The 21086-nt window shown below is 44.6% G+C and overlaps 2 protein-coding genes across 5 annotated transcripts; both read right to left on the bottom strand.

The window, feature by feature from the left end:
• Window positions 1-45: 45 nt before the first annotated feature.
• On the bottom strand, window positions 46-16953 carry rhobtb3 (Rho related BTB domain containing 3). Of its 3 annotated transcripts, none has more exons than XM_037490755.2 (12): window positions 16438-16953; window positions 15876-16107; window positions 14865-15057; window positions 12684-12841; window positions 12358-12466; window positions 10170-10365; window positions 9843-10039; window positions 5718-5827; window positions 4239-4344; window positions 3263-3436; window positions 802-968; window positions 46-532 (listed from the first exon to the last, which is right to left on the bottom strand). In XM_037490755.2, coding segments are annotated over exons 1-12 (1746 nt in total). In that variant the 5' UTR covers window positions 16440-16953; the 3' UTR covers window positions 46-430. The 3 variants fall into 3 exon arrangements, with proteins under 3 accessions (XP_037346652.1, XP_037346653.1, XP_037346655.2); XM_037490756.2 differs by lacking the exon at window positions 16438-16953 and adding an exon at window positions 16216-16413; XM_037490758.2 differs by lacking the exon at window positions 46-532 and having other exon boundaries at window positions 834-2284.
• A 1594-nt stretch (window positions 16954-18547) lies between these two features.
• Window positions 18548-20776, bottom strand: rfesd (Rieske (Fe-S) domain containing). Of its 2 annotated transcripts, none has more exons than XM_037447846.2 (4): window positions 20648-20776; window positions 19755-19928; window positions 19442-19476; window positions 18548-19151 (listed from the first exon to the last, which is right to left on the bottom strand). In XM_037447846.2, exons 2-4 carry the CDS (start codon window positions 19909-19911, stop codon window positions 18867-18869), a joined length of 477 nt encoding a protein of 158 aa, XP_037303743.1. In that variant the 5' UTR covers window positions 19912-19928; window positions 20648-20776; the 3' UTR covers window positions 18548-18866. The 2 variants fall into 2 exon arrangements, with proteins under 2 accessions (XP_037303743.1, XP_037303744.1); XM_037447847.1 differs by having other exon boundaries at window positions 19755-19915; window positions 20648-20752.
• Between the last annotated feature and the right edge of the window lie 310 nt (window positions 20777-21086).

Below are 21086 nucleotides of genomic sequence, written 5' to 3'. Positions count from 1 at the left end.
ATGCATTACTCTGGGGGGGTGACATCCAGTGTAATGCATAACATAACATGCCATATTGTGCTATATGGCCCATAGAGCACAAAGGTGTCTAAAACCATGTTTCAAACCTTAAGAAATAGAAAGTGAAACACTTTCTATTCAATAACAGATGGCAACATGGTTACTATTGTAATAATTTTCTTTTCTATTAATGGACACCTTTATTACACCTCACATTTCTAAAAGTAGTTAACAAAAAATGACAACCAGCCTACTATTGGCAGCGGGTAGGAGGCACAGATCCTAAGCTGCATTTACCGGGTGGAAAAGGAGGACAGATCCTCAATAGCTTGCAGGCATTCTGAATTAATTATTTTCTAAACTGTTGAAATCAGCCGTTTTCATTTTTATTATTGCAGTGCAGCAATTTTATTTTGAAAAAGATACAAAACTAACCTGAGAGTTCCAGAAAGTCGGGTTTGTGACTAAAGATCAGGTAGTTGTTGGCGATGAAGTGGAGGAGCCAGATATACAGCTGCTCTGCATTGTGGCACTGAGATTCAATTCAAACATACACATACGCTTTAATAACAACGATTTTCTCATGAGAGTGAATGCACTTGGAAGTACAAGATTAAGGTTGGTCGCTGAACAAATTACATTAGGCAAAGATTTCCTCTCTAAACAATAATTCGTATCTCGGGAAGCTGAAGGAAATGTCATTTTCTAACGAAGTAATCCATTTAACCGGCAAAGCCATCTCCTGCAGCTGGGTTAATGTTCTCTATCCACCCCTCCCGCGTCCTCACACGTCGCACTGACCTTTGCTCGGCGCAGCAGGCGAATCACGCTGATACCCGTGGATGACAGCTCTCTGCTGGGCATGCTCTGGAGGTAAGCGCACACGCACACTTCACACAGATGCTGCAGACGCTTCACCTGGTACATCTCCGCACAGACCAGCACGGCCATGGCCTGCAGCACGCTGGCTGGACACACAAAAAGGCACACAGCACTGTGATGCACATGCACATGCGGAAGGAGTCACTGTGTGCATTCCTTGTTGTAGCGGTTGCAACATTTTTTTTCAAGTCTGTAGGCCTTCAGGCGTATTTTGGACGCTTGGAAACATTCCCTGGAGTAAATGGAGTGTTTCTATGGTTATTGGCCCAAATGTGTTTTGAACAGAGGACAAGCACAATTACCAGCGGCATTTCAAAAAATATATATATATATTTATCGACATAAATGCATTTTGTGTGTATTTCCTAAAGAATTATAAACAGTATGTGACAAAGTAGAAGTACTTTTTTATGTACTGCACACAGAGGTTGGAAATCAAAGGGTAAAAAGCGCATTGACGTGGTTGAATGTTGGGCCATCTAGATCAAGTGACCATGCAGATTTTTGAGCTATGCAGACGCATAGCTCAAAAATGTGCTAAAACAATATTTCCAACACCTCTTTTAAAGAAAATGATATTGTGAACCCAATCCATCTGTTCAAATCCAGCCCTACAACACAATACTGGTATATTTAGATTTCTATTATAGTCTCCCATATTTAAGTCCTAATGCTGTCAGCAGTCAAATGGCGTCCTTTCATGCATCAGTAAATCCAAATGTCAGTCTTTTTACCAAAGTCTTTAAGTACAAAATGTCAAATCTGATGACTCCTGATGTTACTGATGAGTCAGTCACACACAACCCTCAACGTGCTTCCTCCAACAAACACTGCTGCATACGGTTCACCTAGAAACATAGAAATGAGGCGTAGTGATGTAGCCTTCCATCCGACAGTGTGTAGACTGTACAATATTTGCATGGGAGAAATGCGCTCCTTCGATGTCATGTGGCTACTGCTGGAGTTACCTTGTTTTGACCTTGAGCTCTTACATAACAGCAGTGCAGCGGCTGCAGCTCCATGCCTCGTGTTCCCGTGACGCGACCTGAAGCCGTTTCTCTGGAAACAGCTTGCTGACCCTCTGTGCGCCAAAGCCGAATCTTAAGGGTTGTTTTTTCATGTATTTCATTTATCAAAACGTCTCAAAATGCCCCCAAAATGAGATTGTGAGCTCTCAGTAGCTGGTTATTCAGGACAGATTATTCTGAGCCTTTATGTTGTCTATTCAGCCGCTTCGTTATACTGACATGGATGACATATAGTGTTTTAATTAACTAGGTTTACAGTAGCTAAGTTTATGGCTGTATCTCAGAAGTGTACAATCTTGATTTGTTTGGGCTTTCTGAAGCAGTAATCATCTGTAGTTGGGGGGCTTGATTTGTGATCCGTGATGATGGATGTCCTGAACACGCACACACACACACAGTGCAGAAAGCTTGTAATTCAAAGCTGCATTTACAAATCTTGTACCACAAAGGGGCTGAAAAAACCCCAGCAAGAGGCTTCTATGATATTTTAGCCCATTCAATTGTTTTGCCAACCTGTTAAGTTGGGTTTGCAGACATGATCATTAGTTGGTTTGTCAGAAAGTGGCTAAAAGCTGCTGATGGTGGTGTTGATTTTCAATTAAATCCTTTGATTTAGAAGTATGAGAAAATGTATTATTATTGTAAGGTTGTATAAACCACTAAAAGAAAATGTGATTGCCAGCACCAGAGAGAATTCTCAACACAAATGATGTTGTAAACGCATGTGTCAAAGAGTGACACGGGAAAACAAAAAAAAGACAACATTTTTGATTAAAAATGAATCGGTGATGATACGCGTTGATTTAGTCGTCACTAAATTTGAATTTTAAGCCCGGCGCTTTGCTCCACCAGCCTCGTGAGACGGACACTGGCAGCATGTCGCAGTCACAGATGGTTGATGGGACATCTGTGCTTTTGTTCTGCGCCGCGCTCAGTGAGCGACGCCAGAGGGAAAACACCACTGCACCTCTCAAAGCGTTCGGTAATGGAGCATATTCCTGCAGCACATTCAAAGGACATCAAAGGCCCATTGTCCTTCTGCAAAAGACTGTCATTTTGTCGGTCAGATCCGTGGCATTTGAATCTGCTTTTCATCCCAGTGACGAATGAACAAAACATCTAGAGAAAGCGTTCCTTATTAAACAGAGCATGCAGCAAAAATAGTACCAATAGAAGAATAACACGCTGACCGAGGGCTTCAGTTAAAGGAGGGGAGGGACAAAGGCACAGCTTCTGTTAAAAAGTGTGTCTGCAGTTTTAGGCACATAAAACACCCCTAAAGTCGTTGCAATAAAGTAGTCGTCACAGTGGGGTGCTTGATTTTGCGTGTGGGTCGTGTGCAGTGGACCCACCAGGACAGCAGGAGTCAGTGTAGAGGTACTCCAGGAAAGCCAGGAAGGTGTCTGAGGAGACACCGTGAATGGGCACCACTCGGCTCCGGGCCTCCGCATATTTCCCACTGAACATGGCCGCCATGACGTCACAGCGTGCCACCAGCACTGCTCGATGGGCTGGCAACACACTCCCTTAAACACACACACACATAGAGAGACACACACGGACACGTAAAATTAACAACTAGGTTTAGAATTTCAGAATAGCTTCAAGGAATGTCCCAAAGAGCTGTGAAGTGAAATCCCTGCATGTTTAAACTGTTAATAGTAAATGTTGACCGCGACAGAATGCTTCCCAAACACATATACCCATTTGAATCATTTTCAAAAGCCCCAAAGGTTATATCACTAACAAAGCTGTTTTTCCTCGTCACCAAAGTGTAAATTTGACTTGTTAGAAGGGAAGATCTGTCATAATGGTCCATTTAAATTTACCGGACAAAAATATGAAAAGCCTGGGCATAAGTCCTGACATAATCATTGTCATGCCATTAACGGCTCTCATTACACTCAGCACATATGGGATAAAAAAAGAAAAACAGAAATGCACCAAAATATCCAATTACTTTATATTTGTAAGTGTACCTCGCCGTTCGGAGGTGCAATGAGATGAAAAGCTCGGTTTTTTAATGAAATAAATGTTGATTAGTATACGCTTTTTTGGGGGATATCATTATGCAATTTTTTGTTTGATCACTTAAAGGAGGATTTAGTCGAGGAAGAGCTTCTGCTGGGATGAAACCCGAAGGCCCCCCCGTCCCTCGTACCGCTTTAACTTATAATGCCTGTGAATAGATACCAAGCCTCTGGAGGGAAATCATATCAAATCACTGCTAAGTAAATGTGACCCTTCGCTGGTGTGTGACGGCGCATTCATTTGTAAGTGTGTGTGTGTGTGTGTGTGTGTGTGTGTAACAGATAAGCACTGACCCACCTTGCACCATGAAGATGACATCAGAGTAAAGAGGAGAATTGAAGAGGTTGACTAGAGTTTGGGGGCCGAGATGAGCTGCCCGGGCGCTTGGCGTGTCTCTCGGGCCCTATAAAAGCACACACACACACACACACACACACACACACAGAGAGAGAAAGAGAGAGAAGAAGCCAAAATAAATGTTCCTCTGCTGGATGTCAGGTGCTAGTTACCAGCACAATTGCCATTCTGTACGTCCATCTCACCTCCTCTGTGGAATACTAAAGGCCTCTCTGCCCGTCTTGCTCGCGCTACCCAAACACGCTTCAACTGCAATGCCGTGAACGACTTGACGGGACTGAACTAACACCAAAACAAACGGCTGGGAACCACCCGCTCGTCCAAACTGTCTACTTATCTACACATGGTAGATATGCGTAATCCAATACGTGTGCATGCACTGTTGCAGTGTGCTGGTGAAATCTGTATTGTGAAAAAGGGCTGTTAGTTAATTTCTGCAGTGTATGTGCACACGCGGCTGTGTTAAGTCCTCAAATTAAATTCTTCAAAGCATCCAATTTCCATTGCGTGACCTTTCTCAGTCAACTGAAACACAAAGGACTTCATATTCTCACACAGCTCTGCTGCAGAACGAGCGCTCAGCAAACACTCAGAGTCTTCTGCAGAGGCAGCTACAAAGTCGAGCTCCTTTTTTTATTCTGTGTAAAATCAATGCAAAGCTTACTGGGGAAAGCTCTATGGAGAAAAAAAAATTCCCCCGCTCTCGCAGCGTGAGATGACCCGGAGGTGTTTGTAGAGGACGAGATCAAATCACGACAGGACATTACGGTGTCTCTTCGCGTTAAAGTGGCCCAGCCGTCTCACGGTGTGTCAGCTCGCTTCAGCACTGCCTCAGGTAGCAGACCCAGTTCTATCCAGATGGGTTGGTGGACCACGCATGGTGGGGCCAAAGGTTTGTCAGACGCACCCCGTGTCACATCTCCGGATCCCTCTTTAAATGTCAAAGCTCGACCGTCTTTTACAAAGAGCCGCCTCACTTTTTTTCCCAGATGGGCACAATATGATTTTGAAGGCAATGTTGGACTTTATTGCTGATGTCAGATCTCAACTCAATGATATTGTGTTTCGCTTTGGCTCCTTTGAGGGCATCTCTTATTTGATCCTTATTTCCAGTATCTGGTATCTGGGAGGTGATAGGGGCAGCAATTATGTAAATATGCTAAATTTAGCCAGAATATTACTGCAATGGCTTTTAAACAAAGGTCTTATTAATCAAGATGCTGTTTTATCGGCAACTACAAAAACATGCAAATATTTCCTCAAAGAGTCAATTTGACACGTTATAGAGATTTAACCTCTATTGGTGGGGAGGGCTGTTTTAGGACACACACTATAAGTAATTCCATCCTTGGACAACATAATTTGATTTTTAGGGTGTGTGTGTGTGTGGTTGTAAGAGAGGTGATTTAAAGACCTCACCCTGTCTTTGCCGATGAGGGATCGTATGCGCTCCATAAGTTGAGCCACAGCTAGTGAATTCTTCAGCTTCTCATCCAAGGCCTCCTGAAGGTGATCCCACTCCCACGCTCCTAAAAACATCCACAAACACAGTGAATCTTTAGAACCAGAATAGTACAGTTTACAGAAATACACAGGCAAACACTTTTTAAGATGGCACTGTGTTGTGAAACACCCACGTGCCTTACACACCGAGTCATCTGGGACGGTTTTTGACAGAGTTGCCTTGTTTGAGAATGTGTTTTGTCTATATAATCCACAGTGGTTATGGGTGGGACACCAAGTCTGGGTTGCATAAATGTCAGAAATAGTGACCAATAATAACTTCACTCCACCCACACACCAGTAGCATAAACATATGTAAACATATTTTCCCTATTTAGAGATATAGTCATGTTTAAATAGTCTGTATTCCACTTGATCTCATCCAATAAGAACCAAACGACACAGTAACTAAAAAGTCTGCAGCTACGCTAGCAGCTCTTGGCTATGAGCTAAATGCTAACGCCAGCATGCTAACATGCTGCCATTGACAATGCTTTAATGATGAGGGGTATTAGATTTTGTTGATCAAGCCGGTTGGCAATTTGAGGTAAAATGGAGGTATTTGGTCATAAGCAAGACTTAGAGACTTAGATTTGATCATGATGATGCGTAATGGCAATTGAAAAAAGTAAGGGATCACCTGAATAAATTGATTACAATATTTCCAAGCAAAAAAAAGGTAAAGTCAGGAAAGGATTTATTCTCTGGGGACCATTGATGTCACTGGAATTACAAAAATATTAGATACACAATGTGCAAATCAGAGTGTTAACCCAGAAATGAGTTAGCGGTTTTTCACTTCCAATTATAGTGGAGTTATATATTGCGGACCAGTGTCAACATAACAAACTTGTGTTTACTTTTTTTCAGCCATAACCCAAAATCACATGGGACAATCCTTTTAGCTTTTTGTCAATGAGTGCATTGCCATATTTCTGGGTCAGCCTAAAAAAAACATTATCCCCTGTAGCACTTAGACATTTATGCTGTGATACTATTAAAATAGAGACTAATGAAATAGGATGTCCAATATAAATAACAACAAAGTAGAACTCTTCAATCTGCTCAGCTGCATTTAATCACTGCACTGGTTTTACTCCTTTGTAACGCCTGCACAGCCCTGCAGCTTGATTGGGATGGCGCAAGTGGTCTCACTGGGACACAAACAGACTGTTGAGGGAAGAAGGGTGCTTGACTGGGCAGGATTTATCTCATCACCAGCTCATAATGACGGTATTTGGGCTGATGAGGGGATTATCTCAACACGCGGTGCCGGATAATAACACTGAAATGCACAGGCCCCTCGTAGGCAGCGTGAGGGATTAGCTCAGGAGCTGAGGTGAAGACATGATGCAGCCAGAAACCAAGCAGCACAACTGGATGGACAAGGATATGCTTCCATGTGAATTGTGGAAAGCAACAGGATCAAATGGAACACACACGCACAAAGGAAGCGTTGCAAGAATGCTTGAATCCTTCAAATAGCTTTTGAGTGCTAATGTCACAATCACAAAGTATACTTTTCGGGAAGAACAGATTACCACTAATATCCCCAGAGGCTTTTCTTAACATCCTCCAAAATGACTTACATACCACATTCCTGATTCTAAATCTTAACCCAAACAAGGACATAAAACAGTGCACTTTATTCCAAATTCAGTTGCTGGGAAACTAGATCATAACAATGTTTGTCCATGCTGCCCCAAAGACAACTGGCCTGATCCTAAAGACTGCACGCACACAAAGTGATTCATCTCGGTTGTACACATAATACATGTGCTAAACATGCACATACACACACACACACACACACACACACACACACACAGAATAGCAACCGAGTGACAAAGTCAATAAATCTTCTGCACACTACACAAGGAGACACAGTCTCACATTGTTACCATCACACAAACAAAGTCACGGCTTCGGTGACTGTCCACACACACTCAAGTGACAAAAACCCCAAGCGTGGAATAATAACCGCCAGTGTGACGCGCTGCGTTTACACAGACACGATATTGTTATGGAAATTAGTTCCGCTAAGCCAATAAAATGAGCCGCATCTGAGCGACGAGTGGCACTGAATTGCGAGCGGAAAACAGTCATCCTGTCTCTGCAAAGTACGGCTTGTTGTGGATTTACTGCAAATGAACGTCAAGCACTGACTCATTGTATTACCAATATTTCTGTCTACGCAAAGGAGGCGCATCAGGAAATACACAGAAATACACACACACTGTATGCAAGGTCAACTGCTTTAAACGTACAATCAGACCCACAGTTCTGAAGGTTAGTTGTTGTTCACACGAGACTGGACACTGTCTCCCTGCAGTGTTTTGTGGAAACTTGACATTCGTATTTTGCTCTCTGCTATTCTCTTCGGTCAGGCCACACACACACACACACACACACACGCACACACACACACACACTGTATGCTCTGATGCCCATCACCCAATCCCTCTCCACCAGCTCCTTTAAACACTCCATCCCCACTCTCATGTCCCGCCGCCTTGGCTTTGCACCCTTCTCACCCTTCTCACAATTTTCCACTCTTTACTTTCCCATATTCCTCCCTCCATCTTTCAACTGAAGCCGTTCTTATTCTCATTCGTGCAGTCATTCACCGAAACTCAGTGTAACCCTATAATCTTCTTCCCCTGTGTACCTTTGGTGTATAAGTATGTCATCAGTGTTGCTCACATACATGTTTAAGAGGCGGCCATGAATCAGACGTTAATGTCATAAGGATGTCTGCACGACATTGAGCCTGCGATGAAGCGCTGGCTTGCAGGCGGCAGCACAGCGCTGCAGATTCTGATCCGCAGACTGAGAAGGTAATCGAAATGGCACCGACGTCGTAGAGAATATCAGGCGGCTGTTTAACTAGCGTTCGTACAGCATATTGGTTGATTGTTTTACCCCTGCGTGAGGTTCAATTTTTGCGAAGACGCCGCTGGTGTACAAATCCATGTTTAATAGAACTGAGCCGGGTGGAGATGAAAGACACACAAGCCCCCCGAGGGCTCCGAGTACAAAGAGGACAGCAGTGCGAGATCACAGAATTATGCAATGAATGATCAGCCACTAGATTGAAACACTGCAGTTGGTTAGTTACAAGCACTCACATTTGACTGATTTCTGTTCTTCACCATAATGGAACATTGGTTGAGATCCAATTGCGAGCAAACTGCTTTCTACTGCCAGCAGACATTCATCGTGACATCTAAATTATTGGAAGAAGAGCAACTACTTTTGGGGATCAGAGTTCCTGGGCATTGAATGTATTCAAACTCCAGTCACAATGAATGAAACACCAGTCATTGCTATTAGCAAGATGCACACCAGTATCAGCACAACAAGGTTATTCGTGATAAATGCAATTTTTTGCACCCTTAAGAATTTTTCAAAGTGCGATGGAAATCATTTCCCAGAATTCATTTGTGGCAGTGATACTGTTGTCGGAAGAGTTTTTTATTTAGATCTCCAGTTTGTAGACTGTAGACTTTTAAATTGCCATAACGGATACTTGAATTGTAAAGAGGTGTCATTTGTGGCTGATTTATCAATGTACAGACACGCCTCTAAATAACAGTGGACAGGCGTGTTATTTGACATAGACAAATAACAAATTTGATGATCCATCTATACCATCCAAAATACCATCTAGCACGAGGTAACATGTTTTATGACCGGATATAGTGTTGCAGGACTAAGAAAATAGAAATGAATTGTCCCTTTTCCACTTTTGGTTCCCTCATCAAAAAGATGTTGAGTTAGTCTTTGGGTGTTGGACTTTCGATCCAAAAATAAAAGACGATTTCAATGTTTGATCTTGGGCTCTGGGCTAATATACATTGGGGAAGAGTGTCATCCAAAGAATTAATTCATGAATTTAGAAAATAATCAACACAGGGAGTGAAAGTGCTACACAGTGCTATCATCACACAAGTGGTGGGGCATTTTCTGTAGAAAACACAAAACGGCAGATCTATGGTTTTCTCAGTTGTGTCCGAGTGTGCTGCGTTTGATGGTTCTCACCTCTGTAGATGAACATGAGAGTCTCCCACAAGCACATACACAGCAGGGGATCCTTCACCACCAGGCGGGAGAGGCGTCCTGTCAGGTGGCCCTCTGTTCGTGGCATGTCATCGATAATCCCCCCGTCCCAGGTGGAGAGCAGCGAGGGAGGGCCTCCGTCCCGCTCTCTGCAGACGCAGCGCGACTGGGGACGTTCCCTGTCCAACCGGAGATGAAATTAAGCACAGAGTCACGGTTTGCAGATGGCGCCGAGCTCCTGCCACCGGCTTTTCGGGCTCAGCCGGTGAATAGCTCGTCCGGGGCGCCGCTAGCTGACGCCTCTCCTACCTGGCCTTGGGCCCCAGGAGCAGCTGTCTGAAGTAGGGACTGACCGCACAGAGCACAGCCGCATGCGCCCAGCCCAGCTCTTTGCCAGAGTCCCCGGCGTAGAACGCCACATCGGCGAACTGCACTCCACGCTCCAGCAACCACTGCATGTCCTGGGAGAAGCTGGACTCCTCCACTCGGATGGGCGGGAGACGTGCTGAACGGAGAGGGGGGGACGACAGATGGGATGAGTTGCGTTAATGGACAACCGGGTCATTTTTTTTGTTAATCCACCGTGTCTGCTTGAAATAGAGATTTCCCCTTTTGACAACAGAGGCCAATGGGTTGTATACAGGTGTGTGCACAGAGTGAAAGTGGACAGACAGTGTAGTGAGATCTTCTTCAATGTGACGGTGTGCCCTGTTGCTTTAGTTAGAAAGGACGCTTCCAGATATGTGTGTTTTTGTGCTTATGATAAACCTGCGAAGACAAAACCAAAGCAACACAAGGATTTAGGAATATTGAAGTAACGCAGAACTGGCCATGTCTGTTTAACAATGGATTTGTCATGAGTATGTACTCATGAATTAAGAGGAATAAAATCCGAGCAAGGAAGCGAAGAAGAGCACAAATCATTGTCCAATTATATTCCAATTCATGCTTCATACATACCCCTCCTCTTTAGACCTCACCTTTTTTTATGACCGCTCAGATTTGGCTGTAAAAAAAGGTGCTGTTCCTGAATCAATGAACGTCATATTTAATGCAAGCCACACCAGTAGCTTTGGACAAACACCAACAACTCTGCCAGCAGTTGCTGGTCTTTTTGGCTCGACTTACAGCTGTCAGTCACTTCATTAGATTTAGTAGTAGTGGCCGGATCAATATTTATAACATAGTTGGTGTTGAATATTTTTCAAGTGCTTTATTTTGTAGAGATGCTCGTTGTGTGGGAAAACGCTTAAATGTCGGCTTTAGAAAAAGTTGCAAGCTTCTACCTGAATGAGTTCTCGTGATGTTGTTTTGAATAAATCACTTTATTTGTTCATGGCAACATCCAGCAACCAGGAATGGCAGATGATTGCAGATGCAACCATGTTGTCTTTTAGTCATTTAGGAGAAGGAAGTGCCAAAGTCTAAAAAAGCAGTGCATAAAGAGAAAAGGAAAAGCAGCAGAAATGCATTGAACGAGCACTCCAGCTTGCCGGGTTTCTTTTAAGCTTTGGAAAACATCTTTACTTTGCCTCTGCAACATCCTTTTGGAAAATCTGATTGGCTTAAAGGCAATTTGATTAAGTGTACAATAAAGCTGCGATAAACTAAAATCTTCTGACAAAGGTTCAATAGCCTCATTGAGTTGTTGTGAAGCTTAATTAATATCTCATTTGTGACTTTTAATTCAAGCAGATTAAAAACTAAATGAGGGTTTCAAGCCATTTGTGGATGCTTAACTGGCAACGTTTTGATTATCACTTAAGTGTTTGTTGGACATTTTTTGATGAGAAAGGATATTTAAGAATATGTCAGGTTGGTTCGAAATTAATATTCTTACCATTCTGTTACCATCAAAAGGTTTGCAAATGTAACCTTGCAGCCCTAAACTAAAACGTTTAAAGCTGAAATATGCATATGCATACAAGTTATACAACACAACACCCCTAAGCCACATATCAGGGGTGTTACTGGCAGGACACGAGCGGGATCACGTTCAGTTGCCTAAATACCGGAGTGCATTTAGAACATTTGTTTAACAACGCGGTCAATACGTATTCTGAAACTCCAACCGCGGCGCTGCCTCAGAACAAGACACTAAACCCTCCGTTGTTGCCGTGTTTGGGCCTGGAATTAACCTGGAAATTGATTCAAACGTCATGAGATATAAGTAGTCTACCTAGCTCTTTGTCTCGGCTCTAATTTCCAGTTCGGAACAGGGCGTATTGATCTGGAAAAAAACCTTTGCACTCAGCTTTTTTTATGGCCATGTAAGCTGTAAAAAGAAACAATTCAGTCGGTGCGGTTGAGAGTTCTCTCTGCAGCACAAAAAGAGCATTTTAAAGCATCAATAATTACTTAATAATATGAAAACTACTAAATATGAAAACTTAAATTTGTAGAATTGCTTAAAGGGAGTTAATGCCGACGAGATATGATCGATGCCACTTAAAATAAAGGCAATATTGGTTTTTGGGTGCCATAGTGAGCCTCTCACCTGGTTGTTCCAAGTGAGGGGGGCGGAGATCGTTGACTTTATTTCCTCGCCTCTTCTCCGGCCTCTCTTTGGCTTTGTGTTTCAGACACTGAATCATGAAGTACTCCAGCTGAACAACACAGAAACGCGCGCGTTAGTGCAAAACGCAAGGCACCAAAATAGTGATGTTAGATCATCAGTTCTCGGGCCAAGGAAACAACTTCCTGAGAAGATCGACATGGCCCCCTGTACTCGTGTCTCCTCCACGGAGTGCTGTACTAACTCAAGCTCCTTTTACAGCTCAGCCGTTTGCCGTGTGAGGAGAGACACCCCCCCCACCCCCTTACCACGCTGCCAAAGTAGCGCCCCACAAAGACGTGGTTGAGTGAGGGCAGCTCCAGGTACGTGGCCCCCAGGTCCCGGGAGAGCTGCAGACCTTCGCTGTGAGGCACACAGCTGCTCCAGTCGGACGCACACAGCGGGCACGTACACGGGGGGCCTTCGTCTGGACGCACGGGAAGAGAAGAGTTCAGTTCAGAGACGATTCAGGCCGTACAAATAGTCAGAGTCAGATCAAGAAATATGCACCGTGTGGTGGTTGTTCCCAATATATTCATATATAAACAGATTCATTCAACAGAGACACTTGTCAGTTCACACCACAGTGTGGTGTTATACTGTACAGCAGACATGCCAAACACACGGCCCCCACAATTCTATCAGTCCCATGAGTAATATCTTACGTCTATCATAACTGGCCAGCCGGCCAATAGGACGGTCACGGCTGATACGAGAAGTCCCCAGAAGGCAAAAGCCACTAGTGGCCCTCAACAAAGTGCCCTTCTCTGTGATTGAGCTTGAAACCACTGCAGTGCCAACCCCAGAACTCAGGTGGTTTTGATCTGCTTACTAAACCAATCAGAGCCAAGCTGGGTAACAATGTTTGAAACTCCTTCAGTATGCCAGTAAAAGTGAAATTTAATTTACTGCATCACAAGAATTTTGTAAACAAAAAAAATGTCTGTGCTTAAAAAGGACAGAAAGCTGCATTAAATCTCTTTTTTTAACCTTATTCTACATTTTAACAAATAATTAAAGTTAAAAGAAAATCTGGCCAAACAGAACATTAAAGCTAGATGCCACAGCCCCGTGAACTTTGAGTGGACCGGTCCTTCTTTGTAATTCCTCTGTAGTCAAACAATAATAATATGACCCAAAAAACCAACAGAAGAATCCTGTTGCAGCAGAAAAGATGGATCATCGTAACTCTGCAAAGCGAATGTGTCACACTGTATTATGTTTGCATCGGGACCAGAGACAGAATTCAACAGAAAATTTGGAGGGATTAGCTTGAATGAGAACAAAAAAAAATGAAATGGACTGTACAAAGAGAGAGACAGATATAAAAGAGAGAAATCACTGAGGCATTATATAAATACAGCTGACAAACTAATTGAAAGACAGAGCCGGACAGAGCGTGTGTGTGTGTGTGGCTGACAGGCGGTGACTTGGCGTATGTTGGTGTGTGTGTGTGTGTGCGCGCGCGCGCGCGCGCCCTTGGATAAATCTGTCTGTGCTCCTGCGTTCAGCTCCGGTTTTAATGGCTCCATTAAAGCGCGTTCGGCGGCGCTCTCTGCCTCAGCGGTGCCCGGGGTGGTCTAAAGCCGGGCAGCAGGAAGCGCTCGGTGCTCGGCCGTCGCTCTCTTCAATCGTGAGGGGATAGCATGGAAATCACTCACAGCAGACACACACAAGTACGCAAAACACAGGCTCCGGTCTGCATCTCCCCACTTCCTCTCCCCCTTCTCCTTCTCGTTGGCAAAGCCTTGACTCAAAATGTGATCATTGTGCAGTGGAGCTCTGACAGGATCTCAAAGTGTGTCGTGCAGACAAGCTAAAAATACAACCTAGTGTATTTGATGAGTGTCTTTACGGAATCTGGAATCAACAAAGGTCAGTGTGCGTGTGCATGTTCAAAAACACACCCAGACCCACCAACCTGTCAGATGCATGCATGTAAATTCCTGATATGTTAAGCAGCCTCCGGTAAGGCTACACCCACGGGCCTTAGTCCTACTTAAGGGACCCCTGACGTGATGCACTTTTGAGTTTTGTGTATAGTATAGTATATAGTGTTGTGCGTGCTCCTGTCTGCTTGCAAGGCTAATAAAAAAGGCCAAAAAATATCAAACTTGATGTCTCGCTTTGGTGTGTTTCCAGCAGGCAAGCGTGTGAGCTGATGAAGGCAGCCAAGAGGAGATCTAATCACGAGCATCCTCCTCCTCCTCAATGCTGGGAGGACACGCTTGAGGACACAAAGCTCTCAAAAAAAGATCTCACTGTCGATATTGTGGTGCATCAAAAATGAACATCTGAGGCAGCAGTTAATCATCCCATAAACGACCAGGATATCATGTAGAACGGCAGAGAGATAAGACATTTCTCAAACTGTTGTTCCCACGTCGGTTGCCAAGGCGTCGGACGCCAAACTGAAGTCTATCAGAAACGCGGGACGCAAGCACCCTCACCGTTGAGCCGCGCCCCGACAGCGACCAGGATGACCGGCACGCCCCAGTGCCTCAGGAGCGGGCGGAGTCTCGGCGCGTAGTTGTTCCTGACCTGCTGGAAGGCCAGCTTGTCCGTGACGGAATATTTAATAACCAGGATGTCGGCCTGTTCGAGAACTTTCCGTACGCTTGTCCAATCGCTGTCCAACAGGTCCTGGAAGGGCAAGAGCAGCACAAGAACGACAAGTAGGGGGTCAGGTGACTTCCCGAGTTCGCCAAACGCCCAACCGGTCAGCCACAACTTAGATAACCTCGGCATGAAATACATACAGCGTGGCGCTCGGGACTTTGCCCCCAAGGACCCTCTGATTCGACTCATTGGGTTGGAAAGAACACCTCAGAAAGCTTTGAACAATTTAAACAAAAACAAGGACAAAGAGCCATAGAATTGGATTGACAGACATTGTGCAGCACCGCCGCTGATATTGTTTGACGCTCCTATAAAAGGCGCCTACAGTGCTTCCACAAAATAACAACTGTGCTTTGATTTCATATCCACAGACCATTAAGAACAAAAGTTCTTTCATCATTCCCTTTCTTGTGTGTTGTGCGTGTTAAAATAGCGCCCTCCTTACAACCAGAGACACTTTTGTGTTCTTTTGGAAGGCGTTTCGGGAATTTGAAACGCTGTTTGCGTTTTGAGAAACACACGAGCAGAGTGAGAAAGCAAACCGCACGTCAGTGTCAAGTGACACACACTCTTTAACAATGGCAATGCTCCCGCAAAATGACACCCTTATCTTTATGGAACGTTTTGCCGTCTTGGTCAGCCCTGACATCCCCATAAACATCACTCCAGCAGGGAGGTGCAGGGCGAATTGAGCCAAAGCAACACCGTGAATGGCTCCTACGGGTCCATGCCGAAATGCAAAGTAAAGATCAGAGTCAATTGAAAACAAGGATTCACACCGTTTTAACCTCTGCGGTTCTCTTCCTCCCTTAAAAACCTGTTGCGCAACCAAACACCCTTACCCAGCTGGGGCAATCCCGAACCACAACGGTGACGTCTCCGAACACGCGCGACGTGTACTCCATAAAGGCCGGGTTGTGAATGCTGCTCTCCAGGTCGCACGGTCCCACCAGCGCTCCCTGGCCCAGGTAGCTCCACAGCAGGCCTCCCTGGAGCTGCCCCTGGCCCATGATCTCCTCCCCGGGCCCGACTCCTCCGGGGCACTCGCTGCCCAGAGCCACGATGTGGATGGACCTGCGAAGGAGGAGACAACTCGTGGTGACTGGAGTCCTCCAGAGGGATGCTAGCGGTGAGGTGGAGGGGAGTCAGGTGGGTGGGGGACCTTTGTTCATTATTACTCACGTCTATCACGGAGGACAGTGCCATCACCATCGTGACACTTAAAATGTTCGCCATGGCCCTAATAGGGAATTATGGACCAATAATTCAGACACTTTGAGACATTTATTCGGCGATGAATTTAATATGAAGCCTACAACGACAACAACAAAATGAAAAAGCATGCGACCCAGGCACGCGCTCTCCTCTCACGCCTTAACGAGTTGCAGCTTCACAGCAACTTACATTGTGTTCACCGCGGCGATCGGTTCCGCTTCTTCACGCCGTGGAGCCCGTTTCCCTCGCGGTGCGTTTTCCGCGCCAGTCTGCAGTCAGACTCGGCTTTTCCGCAATGAGCCGCGGCTCCGCTCCGACGTTAATCCCTCTCATCGGGGGCTGCCCCCCCCGGGAGCACGGCTGATGCTGCTGCTGCTGCTGCTGGGGAGTCTCATTGCCCCCCCCCCCGCTTCGTTAGTCATTCATAAAAGCGGAGCCCGATACCGTCCCGAACCGACCGCAGAGGCGCACCGGACGGACCCAGCCGGCGGAGCAGGAGAGTGCCTGCGCGCGCGCGCGCGCGTGTGTGTGTGTGTGTGTGTATGTGTGTGTGCGCGCGCGCGTGTGTGTACAGCTGCGCCGATGGGCAGCCAATGCGCTAACGGACGAACAAGTTGTCACTCGATAGGAAACACAATTAGCGACGAGGGGAGGGCGACCTCGCGCCTCTATGGCCAGACCGACCGAATGACGTCTGCGCATAAGTCTCTGTGGCAGAGAACAACTGGGGAGAGAGAGAGAGAGGGGGGGGGGAGGAGAGAGAGAGAAGGCGGTCGCGCCTGACTCAGCAACACGCACGCGGGCATACGGTGCGTATGCGCGCGAAGGAGCGCACACCAAAAACACAAACACGCGCACGAACACCCGGCTCCTCGTCACACGTGACAAGTTTGGTCAATTAAACACATGTTTGTCTCTTCGAAGCACTTTCTGACCCATTACAGAAGCAGAGCACGGAGCGTTGTCAATACAAAGACGGAGTGGGACACTAACTTCCACCCTGCTGTCCCTCGTCACTAAGACGGACACGGAACGCCACGTGAACAGACACAAAGGGGAATGGCTAAGGGGTGTGAGCGTGGGGAGCAATGTTAATGGTAGCAGTGATGTGAATCATAATGAGCAAGTGTTGGGAGACTATATTGTGAGTAGTTTAGCGAGATGATATACACTTTAACTGGTTTTAGGGATGTTTTGTAGTGGGAGTCACGTGATAAGGAAAATATACGGCACAGTACAGTTTTGTCATATCTACCAGGAGCAATCCAAAAGGCATTGGATGATTCCATGCAGCTCACATGCTGTGCTCCCCCTCTGGAGGAAGTTACCCCTCTAAGCCGTTTCCCCTGACAGTCTGCTCGTTATCTTGACACGGAGACCTCTACTTGACCTTTTGCAAAGGAACTTCTGCGAACAACTGTACCTGCTTTGTTTCAAGCCTCGCGTTGTAACCCCCTAATAATTTGAAATTCCACGTGTAGTAACGTTGCACAGCCGCTCACTCCTCTTGTTCCATGAGACCCAGGCCCTCCGTGCATTTCTTGATGGTATTGAAAGCATTACATACAGGCAGAGACTGTGTTGTGAGTCCGCTGTATGTCAGCCACCGAGAACATTCATGCACTTCTTTGTGTTCTTAACCCATGACCTTTGCAGTTCTAGGGGCCTTGTCAATCTTACACAATGGGTACGGAAACAAAGGAATAATTCTGAATGTGACAAGCTGCTCTGACTCTTTACATCACATAGGATGAAAAGGCATATGATATTACTAATTCAAGGTTTTAATTTCTGCACAGGGCACATTAACAACCTCACCTTTTTGCAATAAGTGGATGACAACCTTGTACAAAATTTAAAAAGGAAATTTCAGATTATTCTTTTTAAATGTTAAATGTCCAGGCAGGCAGAGTCCAACAAAGGAGGCTAAGGTACATTATGTGAGTTGTGAAAACCAGCATTTTTGTGAAGCTACTTCACCAATTTTGACCAAACCGTGCACCGATAAAAGCCGTGAGTTTCTGTGCAGAATGACCCGAGGGGGTCAGGACAGGGAAACAGTTCCTCTCAGCGAGTGGCAACACACCTTTCAACAACCTTCGGTTTTTGCTGCTGCTCGGTCTCCTCAAAAAGGTTTTCTTTTTTTTTTCTTTCTCTTTCACAGTTGCCCAAAAATCTTTCGCAAATGGAAAAGAAACATGTCACAACACAAATACCTCATGCTGAAATCTATGACCTGTTATACAAACATTTTCTGAGGTTATCTGAGGGAGGGAAAAGAGACACGTTACAAAAAGTGTTTGTTAGTGAGGTAGGATCTTTTTATTTTAACAGTTTTCCACTTTGGGACGTGATCAATCAGTTTGCACCCTTTTAAAAAAAAATCTTAATTTATTCACTGTATGCATAATAAATTATGAAAATGTAAATGCAGAGGGATACTTGTGTATGGATTTGCATTCAGCTACCTCATGCCACTACCCAATTCAGGAACAGACAATCAGAGATCTAAATAATCCCATAAAAAACATTTGTTTACAACTGCGTGATTGTTTTGAGAAGCTCTTTTCCACTCAAGACAGCGTCGCAATTCAATTTTCTCCACACCGGTTCAACTGTTAGGCTTTCTTCTCGGCTGCTGCGGCTTTGGTTCTTTCCACCTTGCCCTTCTCTCCCTGGTAGAAGTCTGACTCGATCCACTTTGAGTCCTGTGAGAGCATGACATAGACATCCCCGTTGCGCTCAGTGACCGCGTGGATCCGCTGCTTCACGCCTTTGGAGTACCATCTGCTCACAGGCGGTTTTTCCGCGGGGTCACTGGCCTTGTACAGGCCCACCCCTTCTGCAAGAGAGATCTTGTACTTGTGGTTCGGACAAATTATGCACAGCTTGCCAGCAATTTCCTGTGAGTGTGTTGAAAGAAAGCAGGTAAACAACCTCGCGGGGGATGAGTGTAGGTCATTTAGTCTCCTCAATATTAGCATAGCATTAATTTAATGTCATGCAGGCTGGGTGTCTTAATTACAGTGTTTTTCTCTGCCCCAGCAGAGGGTTGCAGTGTAGATTGACTAGCCTGTGAAGCTTGTATGAGGTAACAAAACACAAAAGTACAGTACTTTGACCTAAATTGTTTTGTGTTTGCTATGCTCTAGGCCACACACAATGTATCAAGTCAAAAGTCCCCAATCCTCACCTCAATGTCTCCATTCTCCAGTTGTCCCCCAGCATCTGTCGAGTGGGATAGAGCGTCAATGTACTGCAGAGTAAGCTGACAGTTTAAAGCGCACTAGCCTTTCGCAGACTGGACGCACTTTAAAAGTCGACATGCACTAAAATGTTCTATGTATACACAAGTAAAGCAGTGTTGAATATCCCATCGCAGGGTGTCCATCAGCAGCAATTTGAAGCCAACAGACAAGAACACGTGTTATTGGATGAACTCCAACAGACATTAATATACTTTTAAAACTAAAAGAAGCGGCTGTTTTGAGAGGAAATTAACTCACGATAGCAGTACGAGTCAACAGCATAGAAGACGCTCTGGTGGTGGATGATCAGTATGTCCCGACCCTCTAGTGTTCTGCAAGAGCGCTTTGCTTTAATCAGTTCTTCTTTCTTCCCCACAAAATGAGACACTCCCGTTGGCGGCATCTTCTCCTCCATGGCCCTGTGAAATTATCCTTAGTAAGCCAATACACAAAAGAAATATCACAATTCTGTATTTTTCCAAATGGAACCATTTTATTTTTTTGGTGAATGTAAAAATGTAATGTCTGTCTCACTAGCAACTGTTTAAAATTTTGAGAGAACATATTATTTGTAAATACAATAAAGGGAGCTAATCCTTTAGTTGAGCAAAATTAAATTGTATCCATTCAAAGTTGAAAGATTATTCTCTAAATACAAATTAGCAGATCAATCAAGTGCATGATGATTGCTGTATGTATGATGCACGTGGATTTCATTATTTTACAAAAGCATTGGTCATCTGGAGGCTAAAGTCCAACATCCATGTCTAATCTCTGTGACAGTCAGTACACATGAAAAATAATAAATGGATGGAGGAGAACTTGAACCCAAGTGTGATTCTTGTATAGTGGAGTGGAATAATGAGCACTTCAGTGAAGGCTGAGTAAGCACAGTCGTAGTGGCAGCAAAAGTCACACATCCTGAGGCATTTAGCTAAACCACATGCAGCTACATGCTAAGAAAGCAAAACCAAGATCATTCTTTATGTCAGGACAAAATACGAGCCCCGAGTAACTGTGGGATAAATTCCTACAAATCCATTGAAATTACATTATGTTTATGCAATCCCATCTGTCAGTCTGACTCTTCCTTGCCCCATTTATTTTTTATATGAGAATAAAAATACATGTATTCTTAAGTTTTACTTTACCTTGAAACTGTAAGCAGCAGTGTCTCCTCCGTTAAGCTGAATAACTGTACTGCATATGGCTCGGCCTGTGTGGTATGGTGGGCCCATTATCTTCTGACACAGGCTGTGTTTCCTTGGTCCTATCTACGTTGGGTTGGGACATTTCTTATCTGTCTTCCACAGGCACAACAGTTTTTTTAGTAATCAAAAGATGAATAACGTTACTCTATTTAAAGACCAGTAAAGCTAATCAAAAAATAAATAGCGTTACTCTACTTGAAGACCAGTAAAGCTAGGGAATATTACTATTAATGTATTTACACTGCATCTATTACAATGAATGTTTGAAAATATTATTATAGATAACACCCAAATACTGTTGGGTGTTATCTATAATAATAGTTTCAGAAATTAATTGTACATTTAGCCTGTAAAATCTGTTGCTGTGATATATTGAACA

Source organism: Pungitius pungitius, chromosome 8 (genome assembly GCF_949316345.1).
Source record: "Pungitius pungitius chromosome 8, fPunPun2.1, whole genome shotgun sequence".
NCBI classification, from domain to species: domain Eukaryota; kingdom Metazoa; phylum Chordata; class Actinopteri; order Perciformes; family Gasterosteidae; genus Pungitius; species Pungitius pungitius.
Note: the sequence above shows the minus strand (reverse complement) of the source record. Positions and strands in the feature narration are given on the sequence as shown.

Coding starts and splice junctions, on each gene's coding strand:
- rhobtb3 (XM_037490755.2), bottom strand. Junction 15,058..15,875: donor TTCGGGATTGCCCCAGCTGG/GTAAGGGTGTTT, acceptor TTGCCCTTCCAG/GACCTGTTGGACAGCGATTG. Junction 10,040..10,169: donor CTCCTGGGGCCCAAGGCCAG/GTAGGAGAGGCG, acceptor CCGGTTGGACAG/GGAACGTCCCCAGTCGCGCT.
- rfesd (XM_037447846.2), bottom strand. CDS start 19,911: ATGGAGGAGAAGATGCCGCCAACGGGAGTGTCTCATTTTGTGGGGAAG. Junction 19,477..19,754: donor TGTTGACTCGTACTGCTATC/GTGAGTTAATTT, acceptor CCCACTCGACAG/ATGCTGGGGGACAACTGGAG. Junction 19,152..19,441: donor TGGAGAATGGAGACATTGAG/GTGAGGATTGGG, acceptor ACACACTCACAG/GAAATTGCTGGCAAGCTGTG.